The 24,034-nt window shown below is 39.2% G+C and overlaps 3 protein-coding genes across 5 annotated transcripts in view; 1 reads left to right on the forward strand and 2 right to left on the reverse strand.

The window, feature by feature from the left end:
* Nucleotides 1-4,783: 4,783 nt before the first annotated feature.
* Nucleotides 4,784-6,496, reverse strand: calcb (calcitonin related polypeptide beta). The gene is made up of 3 exons (XM_022765382.1): nt 6,411-6,496; nt 6,171-6,302; nt 4,784-4,946 (listed from the first exon to the last, which is right to left on the reverse strand). Exons 1-3 carry the CDS (start codon nt 6,494-6,496, stop codon nt 4,784-4,786), a joined length of 381 nt encoding a protein of 126 aa, XP_022621103.1.
* A 6,937-nt stretch (nt 6,497-13,433) lies between these two features.
* LOC111236567 (vitamin D 25-hydroxylase) lies at nt 13,434-16,291 on the forward strand. Its single transcript, XM_022765355.1, has 5 exons — nt 13,434-13,670; nt 14,303-14,444; nt 14,556-15,188; nt 15,374-15,703; nt 16,074-16,291. The coding sequence occupies exons 1-5, from the start codon at nt 13,434-13,436 to the stop codon at nt 16,289-16,291; spliced, it is 1,560 nt and encodes a 519-aa protein (XP_022621076.1).
* A 1,906-nt stretch (nt 16,292-18,197) lies between these two features.
* Nucleotides 18,198-24,034, reverse strand: part of pde3b (phosphodiesterase 3B) — a 41,200-nt gene continuing 35,363 nt past the window's right edge. For all 3 annotated transcript variants that reach the window (XM_022765330.1, XM_022765329.1, XM_022765328.1), the window contains exons 13-16: nt 23,196-23,399; nt 22,249-22,410; nt 21,413-21,671; nt 18,198-21,317 (exon numbers count right to left, since the gene is read on the reverse strand). In XM_022765330.1, coding sequence (XP_022621051.1) covers nt 21,091-21,317; nt 21,413-21,671; nt 22,249-22,410; nt 23,196-23,399 — 852 coding nt within the window. In that variant the 3' untranslated portion in view covers nt 18,198-21,090. The remainder of the gene's footprint in view (nt 21,318-21,412; nt 21,672-22,248; nt 22,411-23,195; nt 23,400-24,034) is intronic.

Raw genomic sequence — 24,034 nt, forward strand, 5'->3', positions numbered from 1 at the left:
ATAACTAGTTGCTAGAGGATGTTCTTTACATATCACTATGAGTCTGTCATTCTGTATACCACAATGACTATTGTGCAACCGTCCACATCCCTGTGGCCTCAGTGATCTGCTCATCTCTTTCCTGAGATTCAACCCAGGCACTGTGTCTTCATTACCACGCCAGACAAAACACCTCTCCATCTCTGCATAATAGTTTCATTAATTCCACTTACTTTTTCTATGTTTAAATTTAGTTTCTTTGATAAGGTACAGGAACTGCTTTTTTGTTTGTTTGTTTGTTTGTTTGTTTGTTTGTTTAATTGTTTGTTTGTTTGTTTGTTTGTTTTACATTTGGGTGGGCTATGATTTTTAGCAGCCTGTAATATCAAAAGAGTGAGGCAAGGTTTTATTCATGTTTGCTAATAACTCAAATTAATTAATTAAAACACGATACACATAGACAGCCAAACACTTTGACTGACACATAACTCTTCAAACAAAAGTTTCGATCAACTGTCAGCTGTCAAAAAAATCAACACAAAACAACGAGCTGATCAGTCAAATCAACGATGCTTATCCATCATAAGCCATCAATGATAACCACACCTACAGGTCTAATGTTTATCTATTAGGACTGATAACCAAGCCAAAATGTTACTAATGCCACACACACAAACAGTAATGCTAATTTTCAGTAGTATGTTCATGCTCGCAGCATAGTAATGCAATGTATAAAAAAATGACTTACTTTTAGGTGAGACATTACTCCTCGACACAGGGCAGATGAATTCTTGAGTTGTAGTCCAACTGTCCGACACGTTCTTCAACAGTTTTAATTGCAATGGCGCAATAATCCATTCTTTCTTTCCTCCGTCGTCACTACCGCAGAAGTGCGCCACTTTTTGCCAGTTGTAGTCTTTGGGTTAGGGATGAGCAAACTTTGCATCCTTGTTCCCAGCTTTGGGAACAATAGTAAGCCTCTTTTCCTTTGTTCAAGGAAATTATGTTTCTCGAAACCGAAGTTACCAATTTATCACTAGTACCAACGTAGTAGCTAGTCAGATGGCTTAGCTGTTTGGTGACAGGCATGCTAACGTCCCTCTGGCCTTTATCATCAGGTGTTCGTTGTTTCGTTGATATGTTCCTTCTTTGCTTTCCCCTTTAACTTTAGTGTGAATTTGACTGGATGTTTTTTAGGCTCCATTTTTTACTTGTCACCACTAACAAAAGCTATTAAGTCGCGTATTGCCAGTTACGTACTAGACACTTTTCTTCACCGGTGTCACTTAACGGCTTGTTTTTCATTAACTGGTGCAACCTGAACGAAGAGCCGATTGAGTCCCGCCCTCTCTCCTACCTGGCCTCTGTAACTCTTAAAGGGGAACTCTACTGAACGTATTTTACACATCAAAGCATGTTGACAGGTCTCCACTGCAGACAGACAGGTGACAAAATAAAGGAAAAAATAAAAAAGTGTAGAAACGTGTACAAATAAGGGTGCTGTAAACAACATTTTAAACATTAATATATCAGTAATCATATATTTTTCTGTGTAAAGATAGCCTATAGTGGGGTAATGTCTGAAGCAGAGAACAAAATCACACCACCTATAAAGGTCTTGTAATCTGAGTGTCTCTGTTCTTTGTATTGGTATCCAGTCTTGCAGCGCATGCGTGTTAGTGCATGTGTGTGTGCGCAATATGAGTTCCTCAACACATTTATAAACTATAAAGGCCTCAGACAAAAAAAGAGATAAGACAGACAGTAAGTGGACTGTGAACCCACCTGTCACTCAGAGTGGCCACCTCCATGCACAACTTTAAGGCTTGATAAAATTTAAATGGGAAATTAGCTAGAGAGATTAGAGATTAACAACGTTTTTGGTACCAGGCTGCAAACATGTTTATTTCTGCTGTAAAGATGGGCATTTTAAAAAGGGAGTATATGATGATTGAGTTGCTTTTGGAGTCAGCATCAAGTGGCCATTCAAGAAACTTCACTTACCATGTTGGCTTAATTTTTCAGCTCAAGAGGTTGAGACTTGGTGTAAAGTCTGATAAATTGCCTTAAGTGACATCACTTGAGGCTGACTTCAGTCAGCATTGGTTGGGGTTGAAGGCTGCAAGGCTGAAAACAATTTGCGAATGTGGAATTGGCAAGAAGTGATCTCGCAAAACCTGTAGCTGGATCCTCATTTCTACCTAAGACTAGCGACTCAAGGATATATTAGGCGCTAAGACACAAGACACCAAAATTTGTACTTTTGTGAATCTAGTTGATTTGCATTGTAGGTAATATAGACAGCAGGTTTTCACAAGGAAGAATATTGCACGGAATAAAAAGATGACACCTGTTGCTCTGATGCATCAATTTTGATCTGATGATCTGATGATTTTGATCTTTTTTGTTAAACTGAGCATTGTGAGTCCGACAATGTCAATCTCCTTACATGGGGTAAATTAGTTTCATTAATCTTATTGTCAATTGTTGTGTTAGCATTTAACAGATATAGTACTAAATCTGTGCACATAGGTAATATGGTGAGGTGATATATCATGAAACAATATAAATTTGTCAAACAACAGAGATTTCTCTTGGTGTATTGGGGTGTTGTAGTCAATGTTACAAATTAGTGACTGCTTTACAGCTATATTTCAATTTTTTATAAATTTTTGGATCCATTTGTTAAACAGCCTTGATTTGTCAGGCATTTTATTTGGTCGATGAGCCAATATCACATCTCCTGGTCTGGTTAGTCCAGCCATAAACAGTTTGTCAATAGATTCTTCGTGAAATTTTATATATCAGAATATAGTATATAGTACTATATATCAGTATCACAGTATAGAATCAAATATATATTGATTGATTGAATTTTATCTCAATTGTTCACTCATTTTAAGCAGCTCGGTATGTTCAGCCATAGTATGTTTAAAGTTAGGTAAATTATTCTGCTTTAGTGAAGTCTGCTTTGGAGGTTTCATAAGTTTTATCCAAGTATCACCTTTGTTGGCATTTATTATTGTTTTGTTTGGCCCTCCCTTGATGAAAAAAACCTACAATTGGCTGTCTTTACAGTAAAGGATGCTTCCATTATTTTCCAGTGGTTTGAGATTCAAGAAATCTGCTAATATACTCAATCATATTGCAGTATTGTTTAGGACATGACAGGAGTCTTTCATGATGGACCATTTGAGAAATTATGCCCAAAACCGTCTCTCTACTTGTATGCGGAAAAGCAACACTTGAAGGTACATTATTATTGGATTTTTATTGAAACAACATAAAAACTTTACTAGAAACCAAGTAAGAGTGTGATGCTGCAGGAGAAATTAAAAATAACCCTCATTTATGACACTTCTTCAATGCAGCTCTATCCAATGAAAAAGCAGTGACTTGTAACCACAGGAGGGCAAAATTAGCCAGGTGTGACAACATATAATATAAATGTGTTCAAAGAGATATGCTTACCAATGTATCTCATATAACAAAATAGTATGAAATACTAGTTTGCAACTCATTGAAATGTTTTAAATAACTATTCTTTAATCAAGTCCTCCATGTGGATTGAATATGTCCACTTTATTTCCATGAAAACAGAAACGCGAATGCCATTGTTTGATTTTTTGCGCACACCTTGTTTTTATCTGTACCTTTTTGAAATGAATTGATAGTGCATGTAAGCTCAATATGGTTTTCAGCTTATATCACCCAATCAAACAAAAATACAGTAAGACATGAAAGCCTAATGTAGCTAAAATACAATTTATTCCTGCCTTCAATACACAATTGTTAGTACATTTTTCATAATTGCATTGTGCACTATAATGAAATGTAATGAAGAGTTTTACATCAAGGCGCAAGACAGCCACAGTTGTTGAAAGTTTAGTTGGTAGTGCAGATGTACAGTATAAGATTTCCACACACTGTACTGCAGACACAGGTCAGAAGTGCAGTTGAGCCACAGGAAAAGAGAGAAAAAAAATCCATTCTGATCTAAAAAATATATACTGGCAACTGTCTGGTAGTCTGAAAGCAAGACATAAGTCCATGTTTGTGAAGGGTATTTTTCTAAATGACACTCTCATTTCAAAGTGATTGTAGGTGGATTATGATGCAGTTTTGTCACTCAAGGAGGCACTCGGTCCTAAAGAGGAGAGAAGACAAAACAATTGTATTGTGAGGCACAGAAAATTGAGAAAGGATTCATTGACAATTTCATTGGGGCATTTGGCTTTATTGACAGTAGACTGCCACTGGAAATATTGGTAGAGACAGAATGGATTAAAGTTAATACTGTGTAATGCTAACTTTTTGTCAATGTAGCCAATCAGGCTTGGTCAGTGTATGGTGTACTGTATATGACCACATCAATGCCATACTTAGCAAAACATGACATGGAATTTTAAATGCAGATAGATTGTGTTAACCCAATACCCATTACAGGAATACCACAATAGTTTTCTTATATACATAATACAACACCTTACACAGGTTGAAACATAACACTAACAGATTTGACAATAATATACTGAAAGATTGCCCTTGATGGGTATATCAAAATATAAAAGACTACCTTGCACTTTTGTAACACCAAATATTCCAAATACAAAAATACAGAAAGTACATTTAGGATGAGACTAATGCTAGTAAAGCTTAGTAATTCTAAACTCAGATTTAAAATACAATGATTTTGTTTAATCCCTCTCTTATACTTTATCTACAGTATAAATTACCATGAGTCCAGCAATTATACTGATATGGAAGTACGGAGTAGTAACATACCACGTATTTGCTCTTGTGCTCACACGGGTCCGTGCCGCTTCCGTCTGCCAAACGCCTGGGCGCCCACATTGGTGGGAACAAAGTTGCTGTGCCCCAGTCCCCCTGACCGACTCAGCAAGTCAGCCAAGCGATGGGTTACACAGGTGGCTGTGTTGCATGCCCGCTTCTGTGCTGTTGCATTGCTTATCAGAATGGAAAAGATAGTGAACACAGTTTGTTATGATATTCAAGATCAGATCAGACATCTACATGACAGACTTTGAACAATACTATCTAGAATTATTACATTAAACAAATATAATAGATTACATTATAGATAGCCATGCTTACCCTTTCATTCTTCATGTTCTTAATCTATGAGTCATGTGTGTTTTCAATCTTGAATTAATTAAATACAGCTTTGATGAAAAGATTAATTTATTCCAGAGGAAAAATAATTAACACAAAGAAAAAAATAAGTTAACATCAGAAAGATTTTTAGCTGTTCTTATTTTTTTTATTGTATTATACAGAACTGCCAAACACAATTTCATAGCTAATTCTAAGTTTTCAAATCTCTGTCAAAATCTAATGTCAGCCGGTGGAAAATTAAAGCAAGGATGTTTTGTTGAAGTTAGTCTGACATGCATCAGCAGTCTGATGTATGGATAGAGCTGGATGAAAAGCACTGATGAAAAGAATAGATGGGCTAAAAAAGAGTTTCAATTATATGAGTTGCCATAGTTTTCATATCGCTCAGATAGACTTCTCTTCTTGCCAGGCGTCCCTGCTCCTACGTCAGTGCGGGGATAGGTTTGCAGTTTGTGAATATCCTGGGAGAGTTTGCCCAGCACACAAGTGCTTAAGCCGGTGCAACGCTTAGACATGGGTCTATCCAAGCTGTTAGAGACAGAGACAAACATGCAGAGACAGGCTTACAGTAACTGTGGCATGCAGATAAATATTAATAGTTACATGCATGAAGTTTTTCTAAAATGTCATGCATTTACAGAAATGCTGAGTTAAATTAACATCTCAAAGGCATGCTGAAAGATCCAACGGGCATATGGAGATTCTCGTGAGGCAAATATTTTGGTTGTCATGCTGTCGTTCCGTTTCATTCTCTATACTAATATCTATCATGCATGTTCTCTCATATTCTTTGATATCATGCTCTCTTCGGTTTTCTGACCAAGGAAACTCATTTACTAATACTGAATGAATGGATGAATGAATGAATAACTTAAGTCCATGCAATAAGGGATTATGACAGAGAGTAGATTTACATTTATTTCCCTATATACCTTGATAAATAATAAACACCAAAGTCGGAGCTGTTGGACAAAAGTCTGTTACATTTTGCTTACCAGATGGTTAGATAGATAGATAGATAGATAGATGGATAGATAGATAGATAGTTAAGATACCTGTTCCCATCAGCTGTTTGGTGGTCTTGCTCATCTGAAGTTATCTGCATTAATGCCTTCATATCTCTGAGTAACCTTTGCGCATTATCATTTGATAGTGTGACTCCATCTGACATGGACTCCTTGCTAGTTCTGAAAATACACATTCAGTCACAGTTATTCAGTTGTCTTTGGGGCTTTGAGGAAATGATTTTTTTTCACATATTAGTGTACTTTTAGGGATAATGCCACAAGTCTCACCTGGATGGAGCTGCCTGTGAGATGTACATCTGGCAAATGATCAGCGCATAGGCAAGAAGGAGAGTCCAGAGTCTCAGCATTATCATGGTTCTCTGTGGGAAACACATACAATACCAAACAAGGTAATAAAAAATGTTGCAAGTAAAAGTCTTTAAAAGCATTTCATGCTTTTAAACATGTTTTTGACTCAGACTTTCTCATCTACATGCATAGAGCTATATGACTTCTCTCTGTCTCTGTCTCTCTCTCACACTCCTCTGTTAGAGCCGCTGAGGTTGCACATGCAGATAGAAGATCTATTACTGATATACTGATATCGGAAGCTTTGCCAGCAACTATAACAGTCCATTAGCAGAATTAGCCGCAGCCTACCATAGATGGTATAACATCAACAAACCAGCAGAGCACCATCGATTTTCTATTAGCATCCAGTATCCACCAGTGTAGTTGTAGTTACTCAGTCCTCACTTTCTCTGCATCAGCATCACATCTGATATTTCTAACAGAGACATCTGATATTTCTAACAGAGACATCATAACTACTACTATAATATAAATAAGCAGTCTTTTATCTGTACTTACCGTAAGATACTAAATCGTCTGGTAATGAAGAATTAAATGATAAGACTCACTTGTGAATCTGCTGAGGACTCCCACAGTACAGCCTTTTATATATGTTCCCCTTGGGTTTCTGTATTAACTAAGTGAGCACTTGATCATGCTCTATTGGCCAGTCGGATGTTTTACCTCAAACTGCTAGCCAATCAGAAGTCCTACGTCACTTACAGCAAGCCAATAAAAGAGCTTGTATGTAAATTACATCAATTCACAAAAAAGCTGCCAGGTACTGGAAACAGTTGGTAGCGTAATTTCTTTTAAGCAGGATAAATGGGGCTTTAACACAATAAGACAGAAGACTCTCCCTGACAATCTCACAGTGTGTGAGGCTCTTGAGTTTAAGTTTAATGTGGTGCCATTTCATCATTAAGTGGTTAAGATGAACAGGACTAGGGCCAATAAGAGGCATGGAATGCACAGTACCTACTCACATATAGAGTGGATAAAAATTGGAAATACCATGAGATGTCATTTCATTCACAAAGACAGTGATTGTTCACAAGTCGGTCACATTTAATTATGTTTTAGCTATGTGTTGAACTTAAAAAAAAAAGGTTGCCCCAAAAGAGACAAACAGTCTTTGTTGCACTCACTCAGGATGCATTTTTGATCATTGAAAAGGGAACAGTTGTTCCACTGAGAGACACAGTGATAAAGTCCTAAGCAAAATATGTTCAATTAAAGCTTCATACAGCTAGTATTTATGGCAGGGCCTTTATATTGAAAAAACAAATATACTGTTGCTCATGAAGTTGGAATAAAATATTTCTTACCTCTTTCCATGAAATGATTGTGACAATGTGATTTATTTCATTTCACCTGGGTAATTGGGACTGATAATGTAATCATTGCAGCTGGTCAAAAGTGATTACTGATGCATTTAAATAGGAATAAACAGAGGATTGTGACTTTATGGGCAACAGTGTATAATCTAATATAAGTCACAAAAGGATGAGAAGCCCTGAGCACTGAGTAATAATTATCCATTGAGTCATTTTTGTTGGCTCTTGTTATGATGGGTTTGTCATCATGTTGAAGGTATTTGACCATCAAACAGCCAGGGAGAATTCACAGTTCCAGGTGTACCCCACAGTCACAAACTGCTCCATCACATGCTTTAGTACAACCCCATCAGACACTGCCCAACAAATTAAGAGGAAGTTGGTGGAAGCCAATTTCTGAGTTAGTTTTCAACATACTGTGTCTCTGCAACCGAGAGTTTAATATCTGGCCAGATCTGCAGAGCAGTTTGATCCCCCTCATTTTCATAGTTTATGGTTGGACAAAATAATGTTTTTTTTAATGTGGGGGCCTCGTAGTGAGCGCTCCATGGATAAACTAAACCTTCCCACAGAATTCAGTGGTGTTCATCCGGTTTCTACAAGATAATTACTGGACTCTTGGTCTCTGGCCATCTTCTAATTCCCCTTATGTAACAATATTGGATGATGTAGCATAAAGCATCCTGCCTCCCAGTTATTTTTTGCGTCACAAGGAAACTCATTAGAGTAGATGAGCCTTTTAGTACTATTGAGCAGGCCTGCAGGCCCCACACAAGGCACTAAATTAGTCTCCAACAGCTCCACATACTGTCAGAAACTGCTCGTGGAGGACTAAACACTTAGGAGCTGGAGATTCCAGATACACACACAGTGATTCATTTTAATTGTCTTGTTGTCGTTTGAGTACCTTGCTATGAAAATTTGAATTTTATATATTTATCTTTAAAGTAACTACTTATGCCCAAATTCTCAGGCAATGTTAACCCAATAGAGCATGTACCGTATCTCAAGACAGAAAATCACTGTCATCGAAAATCTAGAGTTTGGTAATAACTATAGAAATTTGAGAATGTTGTCTCTTCCTCCATGGCAAGTGGCCTTATAACAGGTCAAGTATTGGAGATGCACTTTGTATTGGTCTTTGTAAAAGTTAAGTACTCCTCACACTGTCTCGGTTTGGGAACTGCTCCGAGGCCTCAGATCACCACTGTCTGTTCTGACCAGGGACATGAGTTGAGGCAGAGAAATAACATTCCAAGGGGGAAAGTGTATTGTCAAGAACGCAATTAGCTCACACTGTTCACATTCCCAAATGTTAGGCATGAATTGGTCTGGAAAATTAATTACAGCACAGGAGAGTATTTGTGACAGAGAGGGCAGCGTTACGCTCACTGCAGTGCATCAGTGACAGTCTCAGCTGAGTCAGTATGAATTTGTTTTTTTGTTTTTTGTTTTTTTGTCAGAGTCCCAGCACCATTCTCTGACAAAAGAAAAAGTCCCAAAGAGAATTTCTTTCAAAGCTTTATTGTCAGTTTGCATTATTCAAATAAGCAGCAAGAGTTGATAATCGGCTGGAATGATCCCACAGTGATATCAAAGTGAGTGTGAAAGAATTATGGAAATTTGAGCTTATGGATGGATCTTTAATTATCTGAGATGCAAAAGATACATCAGTCCTCCACAAAGTTTTTTCCCCTCCAGCCTGAGAAGGACGGTCTCTGTATCTTCGAACAGAACAATACATTTAAACTGAGGCTCATGGGATTATAAACATTGAGTAAGTAATCCTCAACGAAAGGACTTCCACCTGCTGCGCCCCATTAGGAAGCTTACCAAACCTAACCTAACATTTAAACACCTGGCCAGTAGTTGCAGAGGGATTACTAGACTCCTTGTTGCGTCTGTCACTGTCATTGTGTTGTTGGAAAAAGAGGTTCTGGATAGCATTAGAGAAGGTTGGTAATTAGATTTTCCACATGCACTTGATAATTCCAGTCATCCGGATGTTAATAATTTACTGTAGAACAACAGTAGTCAAGGGACCCACCCAATCAGACATGTTGCACATGCCCCTCAGTATAGAAAGACCGGAAGAACACTCTTCAAGTGGCCTTATAACGTAAAGACTGATGCTGTTCTACCACGCATACAGTAACTGCATTAAATCCCATACATTGATCAGGATGGAATAAAATTACCCCAGGATAGACTTGGGCAATATGATGATATATGGCTTCCTGTGAGACTGTATAAATTTGTTTTTTCCGTACCAATGATATGTTGGCAGCTATCCCTTTAATCTTTGTTATTTTGGGTCATTATGGGTAATGTTCAAAAAAATGCCCAGGACTAATATAAGTTTTGCAGCACTGTGATGAAATACCTTCATTTTTGTGGGACTTGCAAGTGACAAAAAAGAATTATTTAAAAAAAAAAAAAATGTGATGGAGCAGAAGCTAACATATCCAACTCCATAAACATAGGATTTCATAATGTCATTCAGCAGACCCCCCGCGTCGTTCAATCCTCCCAATACCAGTTTATAATTCAGTCAATAAAATTGTTGGCGTGTCCCTTTCAGTAAATGTATTATGTTAATATGTATATGTCAATCTGCCCACTCCTGTCCCAGGGCATAAGAACATGCGCAAAATAAAATAACTCGCTCCCAAAACAGGAATTATTTTAGAAGAAAGATAGAAAAAATATTGGCATTTTTTTCCAGATACAATTATTGGGGTCTACCAGTAAAGCCTGTTACACCTAACCTGATAATATTATGCCCTCTACTCCAAACACATTTTCAGATATAAACTTTGGCATTTTCAATTTTTTTTCTTTTAAATTGCCTAGTAATAGCAGTATTTATTCTGTCTTCTATTTTTTAATCTTGTATTTTTCAGAATTCATGCCACTTACAAAATATGGTCCAATATACCACCTGGGCACTCTTGTCACTGGTGTTTTGATTAACCCAACCACCAACAAGATAATGCAACAGTGAAACCATGTTTATTTGATTAAAACTGACAGATTGGTATAAAGCTTCTAGAATAGCTTTTGAGTCTGGGGAACTGGCAGGAAGCATAGAAGTCATTTGCAAGAATGTCCTCATTAGGTAGCCCTAACAAATCTGAATGATTGGGAGAGGTCTGTAGAGGCCATTTGAGGCATCTAAGAAAAAAAAGCTGAGCAGCTGCCTCAGCAGGAAGCAACAGCTGGATAAACAACTCCATGTCTAATGAGGAGCCAGTCATGATGAACTGATCACACAGCAAAGTGGAGAGCATGGTTTTATAAAAGTGCAAATTCTTTATAGTTTAGCACCACCTTAATGAGATGATAACATTTTCCAGGGTTAATCTCAACAAGTTCTATCCATCTTCACTTCCGTGACAGAGAACAGGAAAACTCTTGGCAATAAAAAAAGTGAATAAGTAAACAACTGTATAGTGATTATCGTCTATGAATACATGGGATTATTTCAAATATTTGGCAAATATGTTTTTACGTGTGTGTTTATTAATTTCGCTTTACTTGGCTAGAAAACAACCACTAACCGAGTTCTGACTTTTAAAACTCAATACCCATTTATTACAACACTTGTGCACAGTCCTGCGCCGTCTGGATGAGTTCAGGTTCTTAGCCGACAAGTCTGAAAAATCTCACACAACTATGCAAGTCTGGAATGTGGTGCATGCCTTAACCTTTGACCTCTGAATGTAGTGCAGGACCTAACCTTTAACGTGTTGAGGTGAAGGAACCTGCAGCAGCTTACTGGGGCAAAGTTTATTTGCTTTAAAACAAAACCGACTAATACACAAACATGCTTTACCAGGACTTCTCAGTTAATTACCTCAGTGAATTCAATTTTGATACAAAAAAGAGGCTCTCCAAGTTTTTGTGTAAACTTTTTCATTTCCTGTTGTGATTACTATCAGTACATTTTATATTACTGTGTATTATGGAAGTTTAAAAATGTTTTTTGCTCCAACAAAAAAAGAAAAAAGATACAAAAAATTATATTGCAATATATTATTTAAAATGTGTAAAATAAATTTGTGTAAAATTTCAAATAAATATGAAAGCAATGTTCAAAAAAGAAACTAGGTGAACATATAGAAAAATAACCAAATACATTTTGGTATGAGAATCAACAAAAATCTAAATATATTTTATATAATACATCATATAAAATATTTTAAAAAATCTGTAATGTTTTCATTGTTCGCTGCATTTTTTTTCCTGTTGTTTTCTGTTGATACGGCCAAAGTGTAAATATTGCCACTTTGTTACATTCTTAAAAATAAGTCGGTAGGTTCCACCACAGATCTGAAAAAAAAGAAAAAAAGAAAACATTTATCAGGTTATGTGCTCTCTGAACTCAGCTGCTCCCCACTTCTCAGTTGTATCACTGTATCAACAGGCTTCAAGATGTTTTACTCACTAACATAATGAACATTTTTTTTGCTGCCTTCTATCTTGAGAAAGTGGTCCATAACTCCTCCTCATGTTTCTATTATATTTTTACATGGACATGCACTGAAAAAAAAATTATTCAAAATACTATGTGTGCTGTTCTCAAATTATTTAGATATTGCCAAAGAAATTGTTTTGAAAGTACAATAATGAGAGAAGTTCTGTGGCACTGTGGGCGTAGTTGGTATAGGCCTATAGTGTATGATGTATCTTTACAGCGAGATGACAGCAATATGTCCAAGTACATCTTCCTTTTGTTGCCTATAATCCCCCTTTTCTAGCTTCTCAAAGCAATAGTGACTTTGACCACTACACAAATTAGGCTAAAATTACATTTGAGTGCAGGAAAATATTATTGACTCCTTACTAATGGTACGCTACTTAGAAGATTTTATTACAAAACTTTTAAGATTAATAGCATACTCATCTTCCTATTTCAGTAGCCATAATAGTCTGTGCCCCGTCTTCTCCAATCAAATTTTTCAGGTGGTTTTCATCGATTCTATTTCTGATCATCCTTGTTCTTTTTAAGGCGCAGGAAGTTGCAGCTTTAAACGTTCACATTCGCAAAGCCTGTTTTTGAACTCAAATGTGCTCCAGCATTTTCCATGTACCGCCCTACGAGGAAAGACGCTTCCCAACTTTGTGTGCACTGCACACTGTGCGGTTTTCTCTATGGTTTCCTCCCCACCGCACGCCCGCCTCCACTGTTATATGATATATTAAGATCATACTTACATAATTGATGATGTCAATTAATGTTTGTGCACGTGTTATTCTCATTCTTGCATCAACGCGCTATTGGTGCACGTGTGTTTCTGAGTCCAACTAATACATGCATTTTATAACTTTAATAGCCGAAACATTTTTGCAACCAATAAGGGGCCTGATCAACTGCAGTTTAATGACGTCCCGGCCCCTCAAGAAGTCAACCCAACAACCACCAAAATGATCCCGATTATTGATCAGGAGCAGAGCAAAGTTCACCAACAGTTGACTCTGTCTTTCTGGCCAATCTTAGCCTTAGAGGCGGGGGATAGAAAATGTGCAAGATGATACATATGTGCTTCAGTTCGTCTGAGGGGAAGCCGAAGTCAGCAGGGTAAGTCTGGCAGGGAAGAGAATAAGAGACAGTTCCGAAAAGATGGTTTCAATTAAGTCGCCGTCTCTGGTGCCGGTGTCCTGCGCACAGGCTCTGCTCGGTGTGGGCTGTTTGGCTGTCGCCCTCCTCGCTTTCCTGCTGGTTCGCCAGCTCGTCAAGCAGAGAAGGCCCCCGGGGTTTCCTCCTGGTCCATCTCCCATCCCTGTGATAGGGAACATTCTGTCGCTGGCCACCGAGCCGCACGTCTTCCTCAAGAAGCAGAGTGAAGTTCATGGACAGGTAATGACTCAGCCGACAGCGTATTTCATGACTGCAGATCTTTTCTAGCCGAGTGCTCTGCAAACTGTGCGGTGCATGAACCTCTCCACACACACACACACACACACACACACACACACACACACACACACACACACACTTGCGCGAACAGACACACACACACACACACACATGCGCGCACAGACAGACAGACAGACAGACAGACAGACACACACACACACACACACACACACACACACACACACACACGCACGCACACACACGCGCGCACACACACTGGAAAATCCTCCTGAAACGAACAAAGGAGACTCGCCCTAACATTTGGCGGTCTGTAACATTTGCTTGGAGAAAAATAACTGGCAAATCAGGGTCTCCCAAAACAAAATACATATAAGGGCGCAGACTTGGATTTGTAAAGTTAAACATAATTTAAGTGCAGAGCTGGATATCTGTTTTAGATGGAGTCTGTTTCATTCACTCTGTCCTGTTATATATCATGGAAGTTTAACTCATCCCTAACTTTCTGGCTCATGAAACCTCACTTTGGAGAGGAGCACTAAAACTGAATGTTGCAACATGTCTACAATTGTTACACATAAATGTGTATAAATGTCACAATGTGTGCATTTCAGATTTTTAGTCTTGACCTGGGAGGCATCTTGACTGTGGTATTGAATGGATATGACTGTGTCAGGGAATGCCTTTACCATCAGAGTGAGGTGTTTGCTGATCGCCCATCGCTGCCTTTATTCAAGAAAATGACCAAAATGGGTGGTAAGATACAGTGATATGATTACAATGCAATAAAATGAGCCTTTTATTGTTATAAGTCTTATCTATATTTTAAGAGATTGAATTCTTTTCTTTTTTCTCCACTATCCACAGGCCTTCTTAATTGTAAATATGGCAAAGGCTGGATTGAACACCGTAAACTGGCTTGCAACTCTTTCCGTTACTTCGGCAGTGGCCAGAGGCTGTTTCAGAGGAAGATCTCAGAGGAGTGCATGTTCTTTGTCGACGCCATCGATGAACACAAGGGAAAGCCCTTCAACCCCAAACACCTTGTGACCAACGCGGTGTCCAACATCACCAACCTGATCATTTTTGGACAGCGTTTTACTTACGACGACCGCAACTTCCAGCACATGATTGAGATATTCAGTGAGAACGTGGAGCTCGCAGTGAGCGGCTGGGCCTTCCTCTACAATGCCTTCCCTTGGATTGAGTATGTGCCCTTTGGAAAACACCAGAAGCTGTTCCACAATGCTGCCGAGGTTTATGACTTCTTACTGCAGGTTATAAAGGGTTTTTCACAGGGCAGGGTGCCACACGTACCTCGTCACTATGTTGATGCATATTTGGATGAATTGGAGCAGAATGCAGGAGACTCCAGTTCCACCTTTTCCTATGAAAACCTCATCTATTCAGTTGGAGAGCTCATTATTGCTGGCACAGAGACCACGACTAACACCCTGCGCTGGGCCATGCTGTACATGGCCCTCTACCCCAACATACAAGGTCAGTTGCAGTAGAGGCATCGTCCCAATATGTGAACATTTTACTTTACTAGTGTGACCACGAGAGAGGTCTGATGCACATGTCTTTAGAGTTTAGTTGACTGTTTGAGTTTGCTCTAAATGTAATTGTTATGTAATGTTACGCACGCAAATGCCTGATGGTGGTGTCTGTTTTTCTGTGCTAAGAGAGGGTGCACAGAGAGATCGACAGTGTCCTGGCGAACGGGAGGGCACCCACGTTGGAGGACAAACAGAAGATGCCCTACGTGGAGGCTGTGCTGCACGAGGTCCTTCGCTTCTGCAACATCGTCCCACTTGGTATTTTCCGTGCCACCTCCCAAGATGCAAAAGTCAATGGTTACACAATTCCCAAAGGCACCATGGTGATCACGAATCTCTACTCAGTGCACTTTGATGAGAAGTATTGGAACGATCCAGGTGTTTTCTCACCACAGAGGTTTCTGGACAGCAATGGCAACTTTGTGAGGCGCGAGGCTTTCCTTCCTTTCTCCATGGGTTAGTCTCTTTTGATTTCTCTAAAACCGCAGAAACTCCTGATCCAAATTATTGTGCATTATCTGTAGTCTTTAACGAGACAGTGACCTGTCAGTGGCTATTTCATTTACCCACAAATTGTTTTCATAAGTTACATTTTAAAGTTTAGAAAAGTTTTTAGTTCTGATATACACTGAATTCTGTCCTGTTGTCACGTAGTCTTTATCACAGGACATTCTCATAGAGCATGAACTAGAGTCCCTTGTGTTTTTTACATCCCCAGCACACACCGTCATCAGTCAAGCCTATTTTAAATTAAACTGATAATCCATATTAGTCAGATGTTGTGTCTGTGCGTATGAGTGTAAATTAATGAATTTTCTTTTTTCAGGGAGGCGTCATTGCTTGGGTGAACAACTGGCCAGGATGGAGATGTTCCTCTTTTTCACCACTTTGCTCCAGAGGTTTCATCTTCAGTTCCCTCCAGGAACCGTTCCCACTCTCACTCCCAAACTGGGCATGACCTTACAGCCCAAACCTTACTCCATCTGTGCTGTCCGCAGGCAACAGAAAGTTCCCTGCTCGAGAGACACTCCTTATCACAAGTAGGCAAGCAGACATTTATTTACAGCTTGTTCAGCTGTTCAAGCTAGAATTTTAACTATTTTGCACAGCAATGCAACCACATGATAGGGGTGCATAAAACTGTATCACTGGATTGTAATGTCCAGTTCCGGCGCATTACAGTTTTTTAAGGACTTTCAGTGGCCGAGGTGGCTCTCTACATAGGACTGTGTGATCCAGTTTACTTTACTATCAAATTCTCTCACTGAGCAGGATGCATATTTGCACAATACCTTTTAAGCAGCAGGGGAGGCGGCAAGACTCTGCTGAAAGGACATCCTGGGAACATAAGTGTGCTATTGATTTAGATCTCTGGAGCTCAGAGATCCCCTGAGCCTGGAAAGTGAAATGTCCATGCGGTAGTGATGGGTTAGGTACATGTATGTGTCAATGATTGATAGTAAGTACACCTATGATGGTTCATAGCCCTGACTTGTCTGGACAGCTTCAGGTCAGACAAATGGCACCACTGATTCGTACGTGTGGGGCAAAATGGGACTATCAGACTTTCCAAGAAAGTTCTGAACCCTCTCCCTCTGTGTATTAGAGCTGGACAGGGGCCAGGATTTACGTCATCTGAACTGATTCTGACCCCTTCTCCAGGGATAGTGCTCTATGGAAAATCTTTCTCTTAGAAGGCAAATTCAACCCTGGTGGATTTCTAGAAACTGACTATGCAACACTGATTTCTGCTAAATGGTGCTTATCAGTACTAACAAAGTACTGCATTAAGGTTTTAACATTTGTTTGTCCTTTTTTTTTTGCAATACTGGCTGTATTTTGTGTATTCATAAAGTGTTTTTTAAGATAATGAAAACGTGCCTTGTCTTGTTTTAACCTTGGCTAAATTGCTAAAAGCCCAACTCTGAAATGAACAAAGACTTAAGATATATTACTGTTATATTAACACCCCAGATTCTCACTCAGAACTTGCAGAATCATTTGATCGACATGACAGGCAGAGGACACAGCCATCTACATACCCAGCTTCTGCCTGCAAAACACCCAACATAATCATTCATTTTAATAATCTGTAAATCAAAGTTCATGAATGGTGAAAAGCAGCTATGGTGTCACCCCTTTTCTGAGTTTACCACTCACCCCTTTGGATGTGCTGTGCATCCAGTGATTAACAGTATGGCGAGTAGATGGTATTTCCTGCATTAACTGACTTTTTTGAGCCACTTGGGGGCAGCGCAACAAGTTCTAAACACACTGATACAGAATCACCAAGATAACAAACTTCTGAGAGGAATATCTGGCTCTTTAGAAGCTACATGCTCTACTATGTTCACCAGCTAGTCACCAACTTTGTCTGCTGTTTGGTGCTGAGTTACAGTACAGTGGATTTTTTTTTAGAACCGTTTTACTCAAAGTGACACTGATGAATGAAACTAAAGATTTGGGCCATAAAACCAACACAGTGCACTCTAAGACTCTAAAACGCTTTGTGCTATTGCTGAGAAGAACTCCAGAGTTGTTTGTTATTATGAGCAACCTCTTTCACATTATATATAGCATACTGATCCATTGTTTATTTAAAAATCTCTATAAAAGCAGCTTTAAAGGCTCAGTACACCTACGCGAGTGTTTTCAATGACTATGGCTGATTAGACCTACTGCATGCTCAGGTTACCTTGGGTTTTATGCATAACATAAATGACAAGGGGGGAAGTCGTCCCACTGTAAGAAGTGCAACATAAGTAAGAGTGAGGAAATTCAGTCAAGCAATTTGAAGACACACACTGCTCTGAGAGGAGGTCTAATCAGTCTAATCAAGCTTATAAGTGAAAAACCCTGTGTTGGTGTACAATAGGTGTATTTATGGTCTTTAAAATTATTCTGTTTATTTGGGGTGGCATGGACAAAAAAGAAAAAGAAAAGAAAGCAGTGTTAAATAAAATATATTGTGAGTTCACACAGACACACACGCACACACTCCAATAAAAATCAATGAGAACTGCTGATACTTTAGGGATGGTGTTTTATGACAGCTATAAATAACAACAAAAATCAGTTGCCCCCACAATGTAGATAAGGGTGAATGGTTACATTAGACAAACGTACGTATATTGATGCTACATAAGGGTAACAACCATTCATAGATGTATTTATGGCACAATCATTAGAGGACACTGTGGTTTGAAAGACTGCACAGTGAGAAGCCAACAAACTTTTACAACTTAATGAGCCAGAATATGTGGGGTCGGGAGCTACCAAGGCTTTATGATCCAGCATGGGTCCATGTGAAAAAACTGACGACACGGTTGTCAGAATGTATATGGCTCTGACCTGAGTCTGACTCTGACTCTTGCCTCTGTCACTGCCACTTTGAGCCTGGTGGAATATTTGACTCAAGGTGTTTTCTCTTGCATGAACAGTACTGGAGCCCAGAGAAATTTTGCCCATCAGCATATCACAGCCCACAAACTACTGTGTGTAGGTAAAGTTTGGCACTAGTTGGGTTGACTGAGACAACAGTGATAGAGAGAGATAATGAGGAATACAAGAGTGGTTATGATACAGAACAGGGAGAGGCTGAAACCAAGTGAAAAATCTAAATCAAAACACCAAACCCCACAGTTCCACACCTGTAAATAGAAGTAGATAAAAACTCTGGAAACACAATGGTAATTACAGGATCTCAATGTACAATATGTCAGCTGCATGTAGAAAACAGATGCATTCATTTGATTATTTAAAAAATATATATTTATATGCACATACTCTTTTGTACAGCGGCTAAACACTTGTTTGGTATTAAAATGTGCACACCTTTATCTATTTTTTGTCTTTAAATATTACTAACTTGATTTACACTGCTTACTTAACATTTTCTCCAGAGATTATGATTTAATAAGGTGATAAAGGAGCTAGGCAACAATTCTGCCTTCCCTTTCATAAAACGTCTTATTCTAGTGGAATGCCAAGAGTTCTTAGAGACAAAAATAGAGAACTAGTAGTTTTTTAACCTGCCTCATGGCATGTCATAAAATATATATATATAAACAAAAGTAAAGTGAAATGAAACCCTGGATCCCTTCTTTACACACTGGCCGAGTTATGGGTTTGGCAAAAAATTTGAAAATGAGGAAAAAAGAGAGATGGGTGAACTTACAGTTTGTCTAAATATCAGTGTCTGCTGGCGGACTGAAACACAAACATTTAGACAGTGTACTGTTTGTTTAAAAGCAATGCAGAGAACGTTGAATTTAAAAACAAACAAAAAAAAAAACATTACCTAATATACTTTAAAGAACTGCAAAATTGTACAACGTGTTGTGTTGCTGCAGGAGAGACATTTGCAGTCTGCTGACAATCAAGATAAGCTTTTTTCCAGTGAGGTTGTAAAAAGGTTATGCAAACAGTGTATGAATGGCCAAGAGACAGCACATACTGTATGTTCCTCTGTCACAGAGGATTTCAATTGCTTGAATTTGTTTGTAGTCAAGTTGTTCATTAAGAGATTACAAACTACTTCAGTCACCCAGATTTTTAATTTTCTTAGTTTTTAAAGTGTATTTCATATTAATGACATAAATTCTTGCAAAATAATTATTAAACTTTGCGTGAATCCTGAGTAACCTTTAAAAAAATACTTAGAATCAATAAGGAAAATGAAGAATCCATTCATTGAAACAGCACTCCTGATCTGAATGCAACATGTTAAACACCAGAGGACATTTCACTGATTAGAAACCATTACTGAAAGGACACACAAACATACACACAAATTACACACTAAAATAATTAAAAATGTGCTCTCTTTCTCCCTACTCATTCTCTCTATCACATTCCCGCCAAAAAATATTCACACACACAAAATGAAGCAAGGAGAGTTAAAGGATTCAAAAAAAAAAAAAAAAAAAAAAAAAAAAAAAAAAGACGGGTGGTACACATGAGTAAAAGCATCAAAAATGATGCAGATATAATGCTATTAATCAGTCAACATTTCAATAATGTCTCTGTGACTGAGTCTGATACAGTGTTTCGTGTCGCCAGCAAGGAGAGAGAACTACACAAGCCTAGGCTCTGGGCCAATATGGACTCAGTAAAGGTTCAGACAGGCACATTTGATATATATATACATATATATTTATGTATATATATAATTCAAAAATATACCTGACATTGAGGCTGAAACAGTCTCAGTCTCTTGTCTTTCCATGTTTGAACTGTTCACTTTGGTAAAGGGTATCAATCACTTGATGATGTCGCTTTCTTCATTATTTTTCCTCTACCTTTCTTTTTTAAATAGACAGGAATTGTTTTGTACCTAAGGGAGGTGTAAGCGCTTTGCATTCAAGGCAGCATCACAGCCGGGTTACCATGGAGGGCAAGTTAATGCTGGATCCCGTCCACTCTCGTCTTCTGCACCCTCCTCCTCAGTTCTGGTGCTTTTTTCTTTTTTTTTTCTGGGTGCACTCGACTCTCCATGGGGTGAAAGTGCATAGGAGTTGGGCTCCCACCATTGCAGCAAGGATCCGCTCACAGTAGTAAGGCCTTTTTGTTTCTCCAAAAACAATGTGACTGCTTAAGCATCTGAGTGTCTGCACAGTGAATCTTTCAATATATGTGTGTGTGCGTGTGTGTGCGTGTGTGTGTATGTGTGAGGGAAAGAGGGAGCAAAGTGTGTTTTATGTGCGTTTGTCAACTGTCTGCGTGTGTTTCTCATGTCTGTTTGTGTTTGTCTCGGTGAAAGGCAGGTGTTTGAGGGACTAATGCCCTTATACTGCCTCTCGTCTTCTTTTTCACGCATCTCTGTTCTTTCCTTCGTCCTCCTGCTACTGACGCTCCTCTCCCTCCTCTTCCTCCTGGATGACCTGGATGTCATCTGATGGGGAGACGGGCAGGCCGGCAGGCAGGCTGGGGAGCAGGCTGTCTGGCTGCTGCTGTTTGCCCAGCTCTTTGCTCTTCTCCTCCTCCTCGATGGTCTTCTTCCACACCTTGTGGTTCTCCGTCAGGTGCTGCATGATGCTGCAGAACAACCTGCGGCGGCTCTTCCTCCTTTCTGCAGTCGACAAAAGGCAAAGATATGTTTAGGAAAATCTCGATTGGTTTAACTGTGAGGTAACACTACTTAAATGACCAGGTATCAAATCTTACTTGGTGCCAGCTCATCCTCTAACTCATCTTCCTCATCCTCATCTTCTTCTGAGTCCGTGTCCACCTGCCCCTCCTCATCATCTTCATCTGATCCCGCTTCATTAATCCAGTGGCCAGGAAGTAGGCCAGCAGCATCGTAGGAATTACAAAGCGGTCCTACGATGTGGGTGATGAAGGACTCCTGTAGCTTGGCCAGCTGTGGAGAGGAGCGGTCCATGAAGGGGCTGATGGGTAATCCCAACCTAGCCTCTTCATCTCCCTGCGGATCAAAAACAACGATAAGGGTTAAAGTTTCCTCATAGACACAAACTACAGCACAATCACAGAGGAGCAGAATGATATTACTGTTACACCTTCTGACTGACACTTGTTACGTTTTATTGTGTCTGTTTCTGTTCTGTGCAAAGACAAATTTCCAAAAGGGAACATTAGAGAGTGAATTATGAAATGAACTGAGCTGAAAGGCCCTCCTTAGATTTTCACTGATTTTTTTCTAGTCATCTTTTAACTGTTACATCTTTTAAAAGTTTGCAACTTTAAAGGGATACACCACAGAGGGATTCAGGGATGACACTAATATTATTCATCTCTGCTTTTTGTTTTTGTCCATTTTCCTGTTCATCTTCTCTTTGTTGTGTTTGACCTTGATTAGATACAAATGTGTAAGTCATGTGTTCTATCTGAAGGTGTTTGCGGTGGGAATGGGATTACTTCAGGGTACAAAGCATGAGAATATAATCTTGTTTAAAGTATTGCTTTCAGATAGAGAGAGTAGATAGAGAGGAATGGTCTGTGTTGATTGAATACATTCTGCAGCATTAGCCTGCAGTCTGTACCTGCTCATAAAACTCATTGACGATGCCCTCTGTCCATTTGAGGTGCAGGTCACGGACTTTGGCCGGTCCATTGATATCTGCCAGCTTGATACACACTTGGCACACCAGCAGTCTGTCGTTCTCATTGGTCCAATCAATTCCTGGACTGTTCACATCGTTCACCTGTTCGCAAACAGACAAAGATGGATGCCTTATTACAACTGGTAAAACTGTTTTTTCTGCATTCATCATGCTGCGTAATATCCGTTCACCTCGTCACTACACGATCTGAGTCACTACATGATGTGAGTCGTGAATGCGCCATTTCATGACAATAGCTGACTGCTGTTTACTCTGGCTAGCTTCAGTTAGCCAGCCAGTTAACGTCAGAGCATGCCACCTGCTGGAGTAATCCTGACACGGTAACACATAATAAAAGCCCAGTCATCAGCGGGAGGCACTTAATAACAGCCATACTGACAGTGTGGGAGACGCGAGAGCATGTCATGTTTTCTCTGTGAAAAATCCATAAACTCCAGACTGCGAGATGCTTTTATATAATTCAGTACAGTTAACACAATCTTTAAATCTGGTTGGACTGCTTTACTGGCTAGACACCAGCATCTGCTTATTCACATGGAACCTACTATACTTTCTTTATAATTTACAAAATGAAATGATCTGCTGACTTGTGACATACGGTCAAAAGTGTAAGTCCAAGATAGTTGACCTCACATGCTGTAAATTGTTTCCGCTCACGTATCCATGACTCAGATCATGTCGTGACACACAAAGATGATTATAAAGATTGTTACAAAAGGTCAAAGAGTTTTTTCTGCATCCATTATGCAGCGTACTATTCACTAAATTTCAACATACGATCCTGCTAAAGTTTCCATCAATAGTTTGCCTATAATTGCCAGCACCGATGAATAGATAATTATCTATTCTGATCATATCACTCAGACCTTGGTATTGAACTCAGCCAGGAAGTCAAAGTGCTTCTTGAGGTCAGTAGCCAGTATAGCCTCAATGACAAGGAAGCGAAAACGCTTGAACTCCACGTGATCCAGGTTGACCAAGAAGTTGAACTCGGGCCGGGACAGGTAGAGGCTCCAGGCAGACGCAGCGTGGTGGTTCTCCAGCACTGAGCGGTCATTGTACAGCACTGCCTACAACGCACAGGAGGGAAAAGCCATGTGATGAGAGTGGGAAAAATGGCACACTAAGAAGATTCCTACAATTTCCGCTAACATGTCAATAATGAATTTGCTTACATAATGTGTCTGCATATGTGTTACACAATTTGTAATGGATTTAAAAATAGCAAGCACTCCATAAATGAGATAAAAGGGACACGAGCGTATTTGGTTACGAAAGAAGAAAGGTAACACGCTCAAGCGCAAGTACAGCTGAAGGGAGAAGCAGGTTAAAAGCGGTTTCAGGGATATTAGATACCAAGAAAGAACGTTTTAACAGAAATGGCGGTAGTCAACATCATTAGCAATCAATAGGTTCAGGGTTCCTTCTCCTTTCTTTTAACCCACTTTCCTGGGACCTTTACAAAACACAGACAGTGTGAGTGCTATCAATGCACATGTTGTGAAAATGCAAATATAAACTGGGACACACAGTTAACCTTTTCACTCGCCATTTAGATGACTGACCACAATGAGAGCACAATGGGAATAACTGGCCATGTGGTGTTGAGCTCATCTTGTATATGATCTCAATTTGAGACACACTTTGTAGAGATCGGGACATCAAACAACACCTTTACATCAAATAGTGATAATGACCTTGTATC

This window comes from Seriola dumerili, unplaced genomic scaffold, assembly GCF_002260705.1.
Source record: "Seriola dumerili isolate Sdu_G_001 unplaced genomic scaffold, Sdu_1.0 BDQW01000674.1, whole genome shotgun sequence".
NCBI lineage: Eukaryota > Metazoa > Chordata > Actinopteri > Carangiformes > Carangidae > Seriola > Seriola dumerili.

Excerpts from the sequence above, each read along its gene's own strand:
- calcb (XM_022765382.1), bottom strand. The coding sequence starts at position 6,496 with ATGATAATGCTGAGACTCTGGACTCTCCTTCTTGCCTATGCGCTGATC. Across the intron at positions 6,303-6,410 it reads TCACAGGCAGCTCCATCCAG|AACTAGCAAGGAGTCCATGT; the intron begins GTGAGACTTGTG and ends GTGTATTTTCAG. Across the intron at positions 4,947-6,170 it reads CAAACAGCTGATGGGAACAG|CAATGCAACAGCACAGAAGC; the intron begins GTATCTTAACTA and ends CATTCTGATAAG.
- LOC111236567 (XM_022765355.1), top strand. The coding sequence starts at position 13,434 with ATGGTTTCAATTAAGTCGCCGTCTCTGGTGCCGGTGTCCTGCGCACAG. Across the intron at positions 14,445-14,555 it reads GAAAATGACCAAAATGGGTG|GCCTTCTTAATTGTAAATAT; the intron begins GTAAGATACAGT and ends CACTATCCACAG. Across the intron at positions 15,704-16,073 it reads TTTCCTTCCTTTCTCCATGG|GGAGGCGTCATTGCTTGGGT; the intron begins GTTAGTCTCTTT and ends TTCTTTTTTCAG.